Raw genomic sequence first — 18,387 nt, forward strand, 5'->3', positions numbered from 1 at the left:
TATACTTTTCACACTAAAGCACTGGTGTGCCTGCATTTCCCATGTACAGTAAGTGCACTGTGGAAGCAGGTTAGGGGTTTCTGGTAGGGGTCGACCGATATGGCTTTTTGACTACTGGCCTGATAATCGTCCAGGGTCAATAATCAGTCCATCCCTAGTTTCTGGCACGTCACCTAGCATCTTCCGCTTCAGGTTTGACAGACTAAAACCTCTAAAGCTGCAGAAGAAAATCCTCCCACATCCCAGTGGAAGCTGTCACATCTGCAGTGGACGGCCCGACTGCTAGTCTCAGGTACTAAACAGAATGTCAATATAGACCTGAAGTTATTATTTCAGCCAACGTCCGCAGTAGTTTTAATTATCCAGATTAATGGACAAATCCTCACTCTTCATTGATAATCAGTTGCTCAGCTTGATAATACTGTCAGATAGACTGAAGCAGGAAGGAGAGATGTGCCGTGTGATGTTATTCCTGCTGCTTAGCCCTGATTAGACTCCTATTGTTGGACTTTCAGTTGAACCGTTGCCATTGATCCGGGACAAAGAGCAGCTTTGTCATGCAGGGCAGAGAAGGCTGCCCGGGACGCCTACACTGGGTCCAACTGAAAGGCCAAGTTTAGTACTGTAGCTATAATAGTTCACCAGAGAGCAATTCAATTCAAAGACCTGAAATTGGAGCGGTTGTAGAGGCCACTGAGGCCGCGTCCTTTGTGTTTTATGTGAAATCCGGGTGTTTAGCAACATGGAGGCAGTTCAACGTCTACAACTGAAACATAATCATGGTGGATTAGGGTTAGCTCTGTTTATTTGAGATTCAAAACCTACTTAAAAATAGAAAAAATATCCATAATAATCTGTTTGAATTCACAGTACAATCCGTGTTTTGTACTCCAACAGGTGGGGTGTTCCCAAATTACATTATCTATCGGACTTATGACTTCCAACAACTGTTCTGTGAAAAATAGGAGTTAGCACATTGAGATAAACAGTTTGTGGTCATCCCAGTGTTACAGCAGTCATCAACAGAATTCATATACATGGGTACAAGTTGTCCACCCCTTTTCGTGACACACAGCATGAGTTTAAAACAGAAATGTGTGTCATCGAATCCTAAAGATGAAATTTTGTCATTATTTCCCTAAGATGCAACGAGGTTCATGTCGTGGTTCATCACCCAAAGATACCTGGCGCAGGCACAAAAGATAGTTGTGCTGAAAGCCCAAAAATGTATAAATTAACTTAATAATTGTCTATAAATCCTGCAGGTTATAGTTCATGACTGAATTAAACAGGCTCCAGGCGAACCTCGTCTATTTCTGTTACACTTTGTCACATTTTGCTTTTATTGATACAACTGTCCATGTCAGCCAAGTGTAAAAACATTTTTGTGACATTTTATCTATTTTTCCATTCAGGGTTTTTTTTTTTGTGCGTGTTCAAATTGAAATAGTGCATAAAAACAGGTGAATGGAATGTTACTAATAGACCTGCTGCTGCTAATGTTTCTAACAAAAAATGGAGTCAACGAGCAAAAGCCAGCGATGTTTGGAAGCATTTGATGCAAAATAAATGAACCAGTAAATGATTCAATAAAGGCATTTCTCACCCAGAATGTTATTTTGGCAGTGTAGAGGAGTCTGTGAAACACCATTTCGACCTTTATGTCTGGAAATATAAAAACTAAATATATCCAGTGTTATTATCACCATATCTGTGTGCAAAAAGTTGGAAAAACGAGAGCAGATGATAAATAATCAACAAACAAATAGCTGGCTAAAAACATCCACTGGGGACCAACTACAACTATTAGATCTGTCATTCAGTTACTTTTTACTTTTTTTTTTTTTTTACATTAACTGTGCCCAGAACTGCTCAGGAGCTGCACCTAAGCCTTATGATGAAAGGGAAACCCGAAAGGAAAATTGAACAATTAACTGAAAAAAATAAAGTTTGAAAAAATCCAATTAATTATGAAATGTATTTATCAAACTTTTGGTTTTAGAAGATGCTGACAGTGGTGGGGGTTGCGCTGTGAGGACTCTTGACCTCAGTATTTAAAGCTTTGCTACGGCCCAGACTGGACATCAGGGCACAACATTAAATATACAATATGACATCTATAAATCATCACTGCATCAATTAGTGGAGTTTGTCCTGTATAGTATAGTACAGGATGCTGCGGGGGGAGAGGAGGGTGGACATAAGCTCTCTGGGTGATGTCATACATTTCAAAACACTGACATTATTTCTGCCACACAAAAGCTACAGTTTCATGTGCAGAGTCATGCTCTTAGTTAACAACATGTGATTATGTGAAAGTGTTGCAGGAAACATGTTTATGTTCATGAAACTATTTAAAAAAGAAAAATAGGCCACAATTCACTACAATGTCTCGTATGAGCTCAACGGCTCAGCTACAATAGCGCTCGAGGCTAACAGATGGCCAACCTGTGGCCCCTTTTCTTTGAGAGCTAGATTGCAAGTGTGTGCGCAAGCTCGCACGAGTGTGTGAGTGTATAGCTGCAAGTACGCATTACCTCACATGTCATTCCTTTGTTGAAGGAGAGCGATGGGAAATGGGTTTCTTCTCCACAGAATGGTGTGGTTATTTAAAGGGAGGCAACACAACAAAAGAGGGAGGCTGGGGGGAGAAAGTGAGATAGTGAGAGAATGGGTTTGAGTCATATGTTTACCTGCCAGTGGTGCTTTTTCTGTATTGTCGCCATGGCAACAGCGGCTCGCTGTATTTGTGTGTGTGCTGTGAATCTGTGTGTGTGTGTGTGTGACAAGGGATGTAATTCTGCCTGTCACCAGTGTAGCCTAGAGCTGGCTCCCCAGCTGCTGGTTGCCATGAGACCAGACAGACACATCCTCCGCTTCAATGATAAATCTTTTCTCTTGACGCTCAAATCACTAAACAGATTAGCTACATTTTGTTTGAGATGTGTCCAGATAAATGGCCACTGCTGTGCTTTGTATTACTCAAAATCACATCAATCATATAAGTCACTTGAAAAGTAATTGAGGGAAAAATAGTAGACTTACTAGATCATTTTAAATGCAGGCTTACTTAGGTGCTGTAGGCCTGCAGGTTTTCCCCCATAGGCTACGTGCTAACGAGACAAAGGCATGCAGACTAATTGGTTGGCAATAAAAACAAAACTCTGAACCCCTTGTAATTTATGTCAGTATGTTATAAATCAGTATAAAATGCACTTATTATGCAGTTATTCAACATTATAACAATTCTGCTTCTTTTGCGAGCTAGCTTAGTTAATTCTAGCCCTTAGCTAGCCTAGAGTAATTAGCTTTTTGGACAAACCAACCTGACAGCTCAGTAATGTAGTAAGCTAAATCAATTCAGCTAATCTCATAAATAACTTTCCATGTTGGTGACTGAACTACACATGGGTTCGCATGCATGCAAACAGGACAGAAGCACAAAAAAGGTGCTGAACTATGAGTTATAGACTCATGAACATGATGTCATTTGTTTAAACATGTGATACTTCAAATACACGTCATATTCCACATTATCACAGCTCTGTTTCTTTTGCTGTATAGCCACGGAAAGTAGTTAGCAAGAGCTAGCTAGCTAACAAACCAAGCAAACAATCAGTAATACTGTCGGCTAACTGAAAGCCGATGTCAATTCATCCAATACCACAGATAATTTGAGAGTTTACATTGAAAGTAGTTACATTAAGATGAATTAACTTGATGTTTCCTTCACATTTTAGTTACTTTACTATAAATAGGGTTTTCTATGCTTGGTTTAAGGGCAAAAGAACATGAACATTATTGATAATGAAGATAAGACACTGAATGTTAATTTCTGTCACAGTATGATGTATCATATCCTTCATATTCAATGTGTCTTTTTCTCGTAGCTGTCGAACGAAATCACTTAAATCACGGCTAACTTTTATTTACATTGGTATATAGTCAATTAATGATAATCACATATATATATTTTTTTAGGTTATTATGAAATATATGTTATTCATAAACTTACAAATGTTCATATTGTAAAAAACAAGGGGTTGGTTTGTTGAGTTTGAGTGATTAAGAATTGCAGCTTGAACTGAACCAATACCCCTTTTTTTATTTTTATTGTAGGGGCGTTCTGAGATGACGGAAGTAGAGCCAGTGTTGGACTTTGCCTCCTCGGGGCGCTCGGGGAGAAGAAATGCCCTGCCCGACATCCTGGGCTCTCCGGCGGGTGTGAACCCTGGTGACCTGCCTCTAAAGCTGGCTGAGCTGTCCCTCAAAGGTGAAGCGCCCCATGTTTTCTTTTTCATTATTACAATACTGAGCACAAGGCAAATTCAAACTTGTTGTGTGATTTCTGACATCATGCACAGTTCAGTCATGAAAGACTCTGAGTGCTTTACTGTGTGAGAGGTTGCCTGCAATGAACTTTGGTCTAACTTTTATATACCATATCTTTTTTATGGGACATGCTGTATATATTTCAATAGTGTAAGTCTTTTAGACAAAGAAAATATGATGGGGCACACTTGGAAATGATCTTATCGAACATGATGTGGTGTCACTTATAATTCAAACTCCAGGCCGGACACTGCTGGCTGAGCCAGGTAGCAGAGCACAGTTGGCAGTGTTTGGTATGTAGTCCTCTTGGCCCGGCTCTCGTCCATATACAGCAATGATTTGGGACTTAAGACTTACGGTTGAGAAGGAGTTCCCGTTATACACATTTGGGCCAGATTTGGGCGAGGATTAACACTTGGGAATTGGGTTTAACTTGCTGATCCCCTTCCAGAATCTTCCCAAGTCATTTATCACGACTCTGGCAACAGTGTGCCTGCCAGGCGCGCCACATTTAGACCACTGTTGGGCAGTTGAGTATTTTTGGCAACATTGGTACAAAACAAATGAGCATGCTGTTAAATCCAATATAATGACGCAATGTGTCTTCAAAGCTAGTATTGTACTTGTACGTGTATTTTTGAAGCATTCCTCACACTTGTTCTGTCCTGACATCTCTGTGCACCACATGTTGCAGACTATAAACAGTCCACTTCTGATACACGCACACTCAATATTTTTATTACCACTTGTTTCCCCCTGATCCTAGAGTTCTGGACAGCATGCATTTTCCCCCAAAATAGCCCCAACTTAGAAACACACTTGATTTTTAAAGCAGTTGGTCCTGTTCTTAGTGGTTTAGAATCTGGCTTTGCAGCAGTTTTTTGCAGGAGCCATAAAATGACTCAAAGATCTCAGCATGCAGTGTCATTTCATTGAAGTCATTGGTATCGATCAAGAATAGCTCTGGACAGCCTCATTCTTTCTTTTTATCTTCCTTTTTGACCTTAAAAGTGACTGCAACATATTTCTTATGGTGCCTCTTTGGGTTTGTGCGCAGATGGTCCGGGAGGGGCCCAGTCACCCACGGCGGAGGAGCCTCCAGCGCTGTCGGAGAGCTCGGAGGGGAAAGAGGGATCGTAGGGACTTGTTTATTTACCTCCCCGGAGACCTGCGAAGATAACCTGAGAGACGGGATGAGGAACGAGATAGAGGACGACCTGTGGGAGAAGGAGTGATTATCTGTGGAGAGTCAGTCTGTTTGCGAAGCAGCTGAGCCACGGAGGGAGAGTGACGGACCGACTCCCACAGGACTGGAGCCAGGAGCTTAGGACTGTTTGGCACTCAGACGTCACTTAGTTATGAACCAATGAGTGTGTGTGCGTGTTATACACTCACTTCAGACACTACACTGAGAATCAAAGGGACCATGACAGATTGTATACTGTACACTATTTTTTTATGATTTATTTAAGACTAAAGAAAAACAGGAACTCAAAGTCAGACTGTACCATTACCTTGCATTTCCTGCTGATTTTTGTATGATAGTGGTGTGTGTTATTTAAACTGACAATAGTAGGAGGGTGTTTGGTAGCAGCATTTAGTGGCTTGAAGCTTTTTAACCCAACGGGATGCAAAATGGCTCATGTGACATAAGAAAACAGTAGATTTAAGAAACAATGGGAAGTCTTTGTGTCGTCTCGCTCACTTCTGCTTTCACACTAAACGTGTACGATCTGCTGTATGTTTTCAAACCTGAGGCTGTTGTACAGTGTATCTACATTGTAAATGTACAGTTTTTACCCCACACCACCAGACTGTTTTGATCTTAGCAACAACAACAACCAGGGATTTGATCCATTTTTTTTAGGCGTCCATATGGTGCGAGGTGATAAGTGGAAGAGCCGTCTGCATCTTTCAGAGACATTCCTTTAGAGAATAGTGTCCCACTGCCAGCGGTGTACACACTGCTTCATTATAACACTGAGAAAAGTCAGAGATTTCCTTTTTTGTTTTTTCGCTCAAGGCTGCTTTTAAAAGTAATTTTCCAAACCTCTGAAAATGTGCCTAGTGGCAGTTCACAACCCAAAATCTGTGTTGTGTTCTTTCTCTGTGAAGTACTGTTATTGACTATTTTGGGCTACTGATATTTCCTCAGTTTTAATAGGAGGTATCATGACACCTCTTTACTGCTTGAACTGTAAATGAAAAGAAAAAAAAAACACTTTTGTAACATTCTGCAGGAATGCGTCTGCAGATCCTGCACTCTGTCAGGAAAGGCGGTCAGTTTTGCGTCGACTTCAGCAGGGCTTTTTTTCTGCAGCGGGGCTCCTCGCACGTGCTCCTTCCAGCGACGGCAGCATATGCCCGCGGACTGGCCGCGGGAGCGAGCGGCAAGCGACACCGCCGCCACAATGTGTTTCGAGCTCCGAACGTGGCAGCACGGAGACAAGTCTGTTCACACTCATCAACACATAAGCAGAGCTGTGAATAGGATGCAAGATGGAGAGAGAGAAGCACAGCGAGAGTCCGTGTTCGTCAGCTATCCACTCACTGCTACTGTATATACTGTATTGTAGTATATAACCCCTGTGTGTCATACATGCTGCTTGTATGATTATCATTGTACCCACAGAGAAATGATGTTCTGTAATTGTCTCTATTTGAAGATGTGTTGCCGGTGGCTGTGTCTTTATGTGGATGTGTTTCACAAATGCAACAGGAAAGCCTGATGTGCTGCTGCCCAGCCTCTGTTTTTGATGCTGTTCTACTACTAATGCTGATGAGAAGTGTTCACGGTCTATCTGAAGCTGTATGATCAACACTTTTTTGGGGGCTTGATGAATCAGAGGTGTATTTTGTAGTGTCCTGATCTCTTAAGTGGTGCATATATTTTACTTAGCTGGATTGAATCCCGTGTGTTGATTCTATCTGGTGGTGAAAATTGCCATTAAAACCCACAAGCTTTACATAAACACCTGTGTGTTCAGTAGTGTCATTTCTATGTAAAGCCACCAGTCCTAGAGCTTGAACTTTACATTTTGCATTTCATAAGACATGTTTGAAATAAGGATAATAAGTAAAGGACCAGTGTGCAGGTAGATCTAGCAGCATCTAGAGCTGAGTTTGCAGATTGCAACCAACTGAACACCCCTCACTTCACCTTCCCCTAGGGTGGCTGCTAAAAATGTGAAGGGCCTTCTCTAGAGCCAGTGTTTGCTTTGTCAATTCTGGGCTACTGTGGAAACATAGTGGTGCATCATGGTGGACTTGCCTTGCAGAACAAAACACACCCATTTCTTGGCGGCAGAGGAAAAAGGTCATTTTGTTCGCCTCCCCTTCACTTTCCTTCCATTATGATATACTACTGATAATATTGTCAGCTATTTTATCGAGTTGCATGTTAATAAAATGTTTTTTTAATTTAAATTCCCTCCCAGATAAGCAGTTTACCATTATGTCTAGGGCTTTTATTGTGAAAGGTACAAAAACAGATGCACTGCAGATGACGTGAGCAGAATTCCCGTCTCATGTCAGACTATGGAGCGTCGATATTACTTTATTATCTTCTATTATAAGTTCTGCAACATAAAGCCCTGGGCTACATTATTCATGAACATCAAAATGTAGTTTTTGGTCTCATGAACTCCATATCTGGAAGTTCAGCTTCCTTCATGTTCTTGCTGCGGATGCAGCCGGATGCACTTGGGAAGAGGACCTGCTCCCTCTGATATAAAAGGCTCATTATAAGGTCGCAAAAACACGATTCTTCATGTCAGGGGTTTTTACGCTCACAAAAAACATAATTAGGAATATATTACATCTCTGCAAATGAATCTCCCTGAATTCCCCTAAATGCTACACAGTGGAGTGTTAAATGATTTTGATATAATTTAGTGTAAGTGCCACACTGGCTCTGTGGAGGGCAAGGTCAGTACATTACTGTGGTGGAGACTAAAGTAGCTCAATAACTATTGAATGGATGGCCATGGAAACGAGTACAGACATTAATGAACGTTCCCCAGAGGATGAAGCCCACAGACCGTGCTGATTGGCTGACTTTTCATGTAAGCTGACAGCTAGCTTAAATTTTGTCCAATGCTTTGATTTACTTAATACCAGCAGTAGTAATGTTTAGAGCTGATTAGCAAATATTAGCAACATGCAAAGCTAAGATAACCATGGTAACAGTACCAGCTAAATACCAGCATCTAAGCATGGTCATTGTGTGCATGTTAACATATTGACATATGTTCCAGAGCTGCTTGTATGGTTGTTGACATGCTTTCTCTACTAAACATGGACCAATAGCTGATAAATCCCCAAATACATAATAACAGCTGACACCATTTTGAACTCATTTTGTTGACATCTGCACAGTAAGAAGATGCTTCATGGCAGGAGGAGCAGACAGACATGTCAGCTCAAGGCAAACTTAAAGGGGATTTTGCTGATTATGCAAATCACAGTGTATTTACAGGTCTCGAGGAGTACTACTGAAACTGACGACAGGAAAAAGTTGTCTAAAGCTTTTTGCGTCTCCAGAGGGAGCTGTGTGAAGTCCAAAACCTGCCCTCAAGAAAGACGTAACCTTTGCTGTAATGCAACCAGGTCAGGTCAGAGCACCGCCATCAGGCCAGATGTTTCACAATGTTTCACAGTAGAGAATAAGTAATCTTGCACACTGTCAGTGTTTCATCAGATAAAATGAATGAATCCATGATCATCAGGTAGATTTAAAGAAATCATAACCAACATATTGTTCTTATTCTTTCACAGTCAGATTATGATCTGATGAATGTGTCTTTAAGACTTAATAAGGAGCGAGAGCTTTGTAATGTCACTGATGTTGTAAAAATATAATTGACAAATATCCTTGAAAGACTTTGTGCTCCCCAGAGGACCAATCCTTTCCATTCTGCCCTCCAGAGACAACATTTCTTTGAGTGAATAAAATGTACAGTACTGGAGTCACAAGGAGGTGGCTGGGCTGGATGGTGTGCATGCAGAGCGCAGGACTGTCACACCAGAGTTCAGTCTTCACATCCAGACCACTCTGCAGTTAATGCTCTCAGGGGGTCAAGTTAAGGTTAGTGAAAGATCATAATTTTGGTCATATGTTCAGGTGAGTGCTAGCCAAAGAATGTTTCTTTGCTTTTATTTGTCGTTGTTAACTTTGACTGATTATTCAATAATAACTTATACCACCTGTTGAATTCATACTCCAAACAAAAAGGGGGCATGACATCACCGGAGTAACTGCTAACTGTAGCTGCCGAAAACTAGTTAGCTCAATTAGCCATGCAGCTAGCACTCCTATTAGCTTACTATGACCAGACTGGGAGCTTAGAGCACTGGGGGAGTTCTGGTGTTGTTTACTATCAGAAGAAAGTGTCCAGGGGGCTAGCTAGTTAGCATGCTAACTTCTGAAGATATCTCTGCAACATAATACGTATACGTAACACTGTCATTCATTTTAGTTAATTATTGAATGTTTTAAACTTAAATTCTTACATAATGCGCCCTCAATTTGCCTGAATTAGTTGATCAGACACACCAGATTCCAGATGTTATAGATAGTTACAGGTTGACCACACAAGAATGGTCAGTAAATACAAGAGAGACACCAGATGTTTTTATGATGGAATATGTAGGTATAACAGTGGTGCTGGTTGTTTGGTGGCTCGATGTGATGTTTTAAGCTCTTGGCAGATTGAATGACAAACTAAACACACACACACACAGACACACACACAGACACACACACACACACATACACACACACACACACACACACACACACACTACATTTTCTGCAGAGCACTACATAGCTCTGTTCCATCTGATTACAGACACCATCTCTGATGACAGGCGCTTGAAACGGAGACCAATCATTTTTTACATCTTCTCAAGTGTAAAGTAAGAGCGTTTGAGAGCACTTGAAGGGAGCACAAGGCAAGACATGCACTCCTTCTGCTCTTTCCAGAAAAGCCAGGCATGTACGCTCCTGTTACATAATGCAGCAGTTCCTGCGGGTGTGCAGCAGATGGAGACATTCACTAAATTATCATTCACCCCACATCATGCTTCTATAGCGACGGGTGAATTTCTTTGTTATGTCTGATACAAAGAAAATGGCTAAAACACCATTTTTACAACGATGTTTACACAAATACCTTTAAATTACACAACTATTGTGACAAAAATCATGATGTGTAGGTTCAGGGTTCACATTCCTGCACACCATATTCAATTTTAAACCCAGTGGAGACTTTGACTTGGACACACCCTGCGTTGTCTAGCTGCTCGTTCGGCAGCAGGGAGTGATTCGACGAAATTAGACACTTTTTGAATCAGTTTCTTGTCAGAATCGTCGCGAATGCTGCCCATAACCTGTGGAGGTGGAGGTTAACAATGAAAGGGGGAGGTTGTTGCACAGAGTGTGTTTGTAAGCCATGAGTTGAACCTTTGTGATCGAGCAGGCTGGTAGTCTGGCAGCTTCCCAGCATCCCTGCTGACAGGAGATGAGACCATCCCATACACCCAAGGGCTCTTTGTCTCTCTGCAGACACAACCACAGCAAAGCACTCGGGTGTAATACATTATGTTTGCTAGCTGATTCTGTGGCCGGTCGATTATGTAACAAAAAAAGCATTATTTATTGAATACTTAGCTATGGCTCTACTACTGTGTAAGGCACATTTATGTCTGAGCAGTCATCATTTATTGAAGCAGAACAGAAAAGTGTAATCCATTCGAGACTTCTTGTTTTTGCTCAAACATCCCTCTTAGTCTCCACCTCCACTCCCAGGCATCCTCCTCTCCTCTGAGGTGGCTCCTTTGCCAGGCTGCTGCTACGTAACTTGTTGCTAGGGTAACCTAGCCTTGGCAGAAGCTTGGGCCTTAGTGCTTTGTGTGCACCCGTGCTTTATTAGAGAGCGAGAGCAGGTCAGGGATTGATTGGAAGGCTTTGCCTGCAATGAGGACAGGAGGCATATGCACGATGGAAAGTGGATATGGCAAGGTGTGAGACCCTGTTAGCCTCAAGTGAGTGAGCACATTTGACCTTGTAGTGTTTCATTATTATATTAAAGACAGATTTTTAAAAAAAGGACAAGAAGTCTGTGTAGAAGCAATATCCAAAAATAGCTCGCCAGCCCTAAATTCTAACATTTATCTCCTCCACGGTGAATCTGACAAGTCGCACTTTTACAAATCTAAAATAACAAGCCAGCCTGCTTCTAATTGCACAGAGCAGAAGAGCAGCAGAGAGGAAAGCTCTCTGTTAGCTTACATAATTGAGTAGCATGGTATAAGCGGTTAGCGATTGGCTTTCCTCAAGGAAATTGTTGTGTAATTGCCTCACACAAATGCACAGTGGTTCCTCCTACAGCCAGGTTAGAGCCAAATGCTGTTATCAATCGAAGCTAACTGAATGATCAGCAGCAACGGACTTTAAGGAGCCCACCACTCTCTCCTCTTCAATCTGTATCTCTCTTTGTCTCTCACCCCCTCCGACCAGGCCGGCGAGTGATCGATCCAGCTGCCGTGGGGGAGACAGGGAGTGTTAGAGAGATGTATACAGAGAGAGACAGAGAGGGAGGGCGGGATAAGAAGACTGCCTGTGAGACCATGCAGACGTGGGTCACAGAGAGGATGCCAGGCAGGAAGGCAGGCAGGCAGGCAGGCAGGCAGCCCAGCGAATAGAAAAGCCTTCACGTGGAACCCAACGTGCCATTTCCGACACAGGAGCCTCGGGAGGAAAAAGATGGAGAGGAGAAGAAGAGATGTAAGACATGAGAGAGAGCGGGTGACAGAGAGGAGAGGAACACAAGGTGCAGGAGCTGCTCGAGCATCAATCCAACAAAACTCCTCAGCTACGGCAGTCGCAGGATTTGTTGCTGGCATTTTTCTATAGTTTTCTTATTGTTAACAAATCCCACGTCTCCTGAATCTTTAATAGCAGCTCGAAAACATATAGTTTCAATTTTTAAAGAGGCTCAGTATTTTCCTGAAACAGCTGGGCACTGTAGTGTTTAGCAAACGTTAGTGAAACAGGAGGGAATAGAGTTGGGGACTGTTTTCAGCTGCAGATAAATACACATTTGGTGCTCTAGCGAGTATTTCTGGCAGCAGGTGGCTGTATGCAGGATTGGCTCGACATAGATATAGTGTCCATGTTCATCATGCACTGAGGTTAATCAGAGATGTTCACAAAGCTGTTTCTTTTATACTTGAACATAAAACCTTTAGTCTCTGTTTTGTTTTGACCCCGCCTCCTCACAAGAGTTGAACCAATTCAATCAATTAGCTTGTTTAACGCATGCCTGCAACACAAAAATCTGCGTGTCAGCTTCCCTGTGAGCCTCCGCGACCTAAAATTACCGATTAACACTCTTCTCTGTTTCCGTCTGAGGAAGTATTTATGTGTATCTTCACAAAAGTATTATTCCTGTGTCTTCCTGACAATCAATTCGTCATTGAGTGTTGGCCTTATGCTTTAATTTTTGGGGACAATATGTACTTATTTTGTCAAGGTGATTAACTATTAAACACAGGTCACCTAACTTACATGTGAGAGGAAGGTCTTCATGCTGCCATAGTGTGCTTTTCCCCATTCATTATTCCTTCAAATGTGTTTCTTGTGAGTTCTACTTGATCATGTATCATTATCACTGCACCCTGTTTTGTCTAATGGATGCTTAGGGTCAGTTTATGCTAGAAAAGGACTGGTATATGTTGGAAATCGAGAGAGGATTTAAAACAAATGGATTCCTGTGGATAAAAATGAATGAATGTCTGTTTCTGTTCATGTCACACAGAAAAGCCCAGAGATTAAGGACTTGAAGACACAGTATGTAACATCTCTGCATTAAAAAATGTCCAAAACAACCAGACCTTTGTTTTAATATTGTGTACTTACATTATCCCCAATGTTTCACCACCTGTCACTAAAACTCCTGGGTGAACGCTGGATGATACATCAGACAGTGAGTTGGCAAGTGTGACTAAATGCATCATAAAACTTTAAAACATTACTCATCTGTGAACATTTTTTGCCTGAGTCACGTCAGAAAGATTCTCATCAGCAATGCTGGTTCTTAAAAATAGACTGCATTTACAGTATACAGCACTTTACCGGTCTTACCAACAAGAGTCAGCATTCACCCATTCATACACTGGTGGCAGGGGCGACCATGCAGGCGCCACATGCTTATCAGAAGCAATAGTCATTTACACTGTCACACACTGGGAGCAAATTGGGTTCAGTATGTTGCACTTAAACACTTTGATGTAGACTGCAGGGGCCAGGGATCGAACTAACAACCTATCGACTGGTGGACAACTGCTCTACCTGCTAAACCACAGGCATATCAATTAGGACAACAACTCCATAGCTGGCCATACTCTACATTTTCCTTTAAAGGAGACATTTTCTGCTTATTTTTCAGGTTCATCATTTATTTTGGGTTAACACTAGAATAGGTTAACATGCTTTAGTGCTCAGAAAAGACCTCAGTTTTCTCATTCTGTGCAGTGCTGCAGCCCTGTACTCCCCTCCTCTGTCTGAAACGCTCTGTTTTAGCTCCTGTCTCTTTAAGGCCCCTCCTCCGGAATAACCAGTCAGCTCTGATTGGTCAGCTGACACACGCCTTGCCCAGCAACGCTAACGATGACAGAGCAGCCATGCTAAATCAATTCTTATGTGGCCAACTAGCCACCAGGCATAAATAAATTCTGCTGATTTGTGACATGGTGACATAGTGTGATGTCACAAAGTCACAAAATTAAACTCCAAAACTATTAAAACACATCAGTGGGCCACACTGTTGCACTGGGTGACATCTTCCCTCATTACTATGCATACACAGATTGTAGTTTATTTTGACTCAATCCCCCACACTCCATCTTGCTGACCCCAATACTCACTATATCACCAAATGTGTATTGATCCGCAGTTGAAAATAGTTCCTAAAAAATGCAGTTTCCTCCTGTTTGAATAACACTTGTTATAAACTACAGTGCCCAGCTGTTTTGGGAGAATCCTGGGCCATTTTAAAAAAAAATGAAACTATATGTTTGGAGCAGATTTAAATCTTCAGAAGGACCCTATTGAGAGATAGACTAACATGTTGTTGCTTTTGCCTTTCCAACAGATTTCCTAACAATAAGACAAAGGTAAAATAACGGCATTCTTTCAAGAACATGAACCGTAAGCTGGGAAACAATCAACTGAGAGCATGTGGTTCCTGACAATGAAGCAGACTGACAGCCAGTGATTAGACTTTTCTCACTGTGTAATCTATGAACAGGCTGCTGAGCAGTGGCCAGACATCAATCGAGTTAAGTAAGTGCAACCAAAACATCATTTTAATCTATCCTCGACATATGGAAGATACCAAGACTGTCAACAAATGAGGGGGGTTGAAACTGAAACCTAATGGGCTAAAAAATAGGTTACTTTGTTCATTTCCCCATCAGATTTTTCTAAATTCGCCTCCTTTCTTCCTTTTGTCACTGCTGTATCCAAGCTTGGCAGTGGCTTCATTCTTTGTCCAGCGATTGATCACAAGGCTGTGAACACACACACACACACAAGCACACACAAGCACACACACAAGCAGACATATGACATCATCCAAGCAGTGACGGGGCGGAGACTGGCGGCGTAAGCCTGGCATCACACACACAAACACAGCAGGATAGCACAACTCCTCTCCCTCCATAAGCTCTCTGTCAGACAGCTCAGCTTGGCATCACTCTCGCCCAATAAGATGAAACGAGCTTTAGCCTGACCCCGTTCTCACACAGACCAAGTCACTTTGCACAGACAGTATGTGGTGCTATCGCTGTGGTCTGGCATGTCTGCCCTCTCTACTATCCCATCTCCCTCCAGTTCTCCAGCATATTCTTCATAAATAAGATACTCGGATGAAAGAGACAGACTTTATCCAACCCCTAGATCTCCCTGTGTTTCAGCTGAAGCCTGGTCTTAATTGGTTATCTTCGACTCGGAGGGAGGACTGCCCCTGTCCCTGTTCCATCTCATCAATATTCTCTGTGCACAGTAATAGGTCAGCGGATTCACTGTTGGCTATACTCTGCAGACCGCCTTTTATAGACTTTTTGTTGGCAGAGCACATTGAACCACTCTTATTCTTTGTATTTCATGTCTTCTAACTGTGAGAAACCTGGCTGAAGTGCCCTCTCAAAGAGACACCAAACACCTCCTGCAGGATATCAAAAGTCTGCCATGTCTGACGCTCTCCAGGAGTTATTTCTGGATGAAGTGTCAGAATTTAATTGTCTCTTAACTTGACTGGCCTACATCTACTTTGCCTAATTGCCAGCATTTCCCATAATGCTTTTCAATGCCCAGTCTGTAGCCAGGGACGGTTCACCCCCAAAAGCAAAAAATCGTATTTCCTCTCTTACCTGTAGGGCTATTTATCCATCTAAATTGTTTTGGATGCAGGAACTATTTTCTTTGTACAGAGCTACACCCGCCAACTGTATAACCATGCAAAAGGAAACGTGCAGCTGGTGCAGCTGGTGGAATATAATGTGTTTGATATCCTGAGTTATTGGTGGTTTTGGTAGATGGTACATTTCAGTTTAACGTCTGCCACAAAAGCTTGATTTGGTACAATCAGATGGCTGAGAGGATTAGTCTTTATTTTTGAATGGTCTGTCCTGCTTTTAAGTTGCAGAATGTCCTCTCTTCAGATAGATGATATTTTGTATAAAGGGTTTGGCAAAGATAAGATATTAGATATTTTGCAGGCAAAATGATGTTCAAGACACCTCTCAGATACCTCTGAGCAACAGGTAAATAAGAATGTAAGAAAGCAACAGTCATTGGTAAGAGAAATTGGAGGATTAGCATCAAAATCTGTTTGGATTTGAACAGGAACAGGTTTTGTTTCAGTGTGCAAGCTGGAATTAAAAGGCATGTTGCTTTAACAAAGCTATTCTTTAATAGACTCCAAAGTAATAGGTCCAAAGTGTGGACCTTCAAAACACAGTTCAAACCTATTCAATCTAACCACGGAGGGCCCAAAGAAAAATGTCATGCAGCACTGTGGGGACGTCAACTAAATGTTTTTTGGGTCAAAACTATTTCAAATGTAAGTAATACATTTAGTGTTGGAATCATACGTTTATTTATTTATTTATTTTTTTATTATCTCTGTTTAAATATACATTATTGAAGGAAAGAAGAAAAACATCAGTTCCACAGGGTTAGGGTTAGGGGTTTAGACTTTTTGAACAATAATGTACTAATGAATCCACTGCTGCCATTTTCACCTGCCATGCCTCATTGCAAATCTACAGTGGGGTCCAAAAGTCTGAGATCATACTAAAAATCTTAAATATTGTCCTGTAACCTGCAAATAATCAGAAAAATGAGAAAGTGAGTGAAAGTGTCAGAAGTCAAATTGTTTTTCTTAGCAAGGAGGATCTTTCTCAGTGACAAGATATGTCAAGACTAAAGGTTTCTAAGGGACAAGTGCATAGAACTCACTGAACAACACTGGCTTTGCAGAAACTGGATAAGATGTAGTGTTTCCTGAGAGATAGACTTTGTCAGGGATATAGAATTTGCTAATCAAATAAAAAGCAATCAAAAGAAGGCTGTCTGACAGTGAAGCGGCTCAGTCTGAACCTCTTCTCAGAAGGGAAAACAAGGCCAAACGTTTGAAGTGGGCAAAGACCAAAGACCTTGGATTCCTGGCTGTCATGGACTGTCCTCTACAGCCACCTGACCTCGGCCCCATTTAACATTTATGGGGGCACTCGAGGGCTGAGACAGCCAAGCAGTCTGTGACATCATGAGAAGCTCTTAGGAGTTTAGCCAAATCATGCTGGGATAGCATGAGTCAGCAGGTTTTTTTTTACAAAAACTTGAGGAGTCCATGCCAGCTAGAGTGCATGCTGTCATCAGGGCATATGAAGGGGACACACCAAATAATGAGACATTCTGAAATTCATGGACATTTTTTAAAGATTAAAAACTTGCACTCAAGTTGTTAAGATGATGTTAACATCTGTAATGTAAAAAAACTTGTGGATCTTACTCTGTCTGATTATCCAAATTAAAACTCCTAATCTAAGATCTAATCTGCAGCGTGTCACAGAGACTTGTCGGAACATAAATTACAGTACAAAACGCTCACACAAGCAGCAGTCAAGGTTATCTGTTGAGATTAAGATAACGAAGGCCACACTGGTTCCTCCTTCTGCATCTTTATTTCATTCCTTACATCAATTAAAGACAGCTGTATGGGATGCTTGTCATCTCACAACGTGGCTGTAAAGATCAGCATCATGTCTGAGAGCTGAGCGCCGAGCACTGACGGCGGCTAAAGCGCTCGGACAGTTGGGGATAATGCTCCGAAATGAACTGCGCTGAGCCTTGCATGCAGACATCTGGCTTGCATGTTTGGATGTTGGTAGGATGATATCAGGATAACACTAATCGCCCAGATTGGGTTTATGATTATCACTCGCTAGCGCACAAACAGAGTTCCCTCTGTACCTCAGGACTAATCTAAACATGTCAGTTTCAAAGAATGAGGAGTTTGGGCCAATCAGCAACATGTAAATAAATGTTTTAGCATCACCTCATTGAGCCAATCAGTGTCATGCAGAAGAAATCAATAACACAAAGTCACAAACTAATTTCATCATGTGTGGCAGAGATCTGATTTGCAGCTCTCTAATACGTCTCCATTGACATCCAGCCTGCAGCTTTCAGCAGCCATCTGTGGATCATCTCTGCAGGTCTTCTTTGTTAATCCCTCTGTGGTTTCCCCTCTCCACCCTTACCTCCCTATCTCCTCCTTCTCCTCCCTTTGTTTGCCTCTCCTCCTCTCCCTGTCCTGGGGCTGACATCACGGTCCCAGAGGAGCCCTGTGATGGTAACAAGCCCTGATTCAGCACCAAGCAGTCCCATCTATGCCCCCGCCCTGCATCACTTTTCTGTCAGCGGTTGCTCTGTATCTTTATTGCATCCCCCTCTCCTCCTCTTTTATCCTCCTCCCTACATCATGCCAC

At 42.0% G+C, this 18,387-nt stretch overlaps 1 protein-coding gene across 1 annotated transcript; it reads left to right on the forward strand.

Annotated features, from left to right (window-relative positions):
• The first annotated feature begins 4,131 nt into the window (after positions 1-4,131).
• On the forward strand, positions 4,132-5,472 carry pkib (protein kinase (cAMP-dependent, catalytic) inhibitor beta). The gene is made up of 2 exons (XM_073463590.1): positions 4,132-4,273; positions 5,390-5,472. The coding sequence occupies exons 1-2, from the start codon at positions 4,132-4,134 to the stop codon at positions 5,470-5,472; spliced, it is 225 nt and encodes a 74-aa protein (XP_073319691.1).
• Positions 5,473-18,387: the final 12,915 nt, after the last annotated feature.

This window comes from Pagrus major, chromosome 3 (genome assembly GCF_040436345.1).
Source record: "Pagrus major chromosome 3, Pma_NU_1.0".
Classification (NCBI taxonomy): domain Eukaryota; kingdom Metazoa; phylum Chordata; class Actinopteri; order Spariformes; family Sparidae; genus Pagrus; species Pagrus major.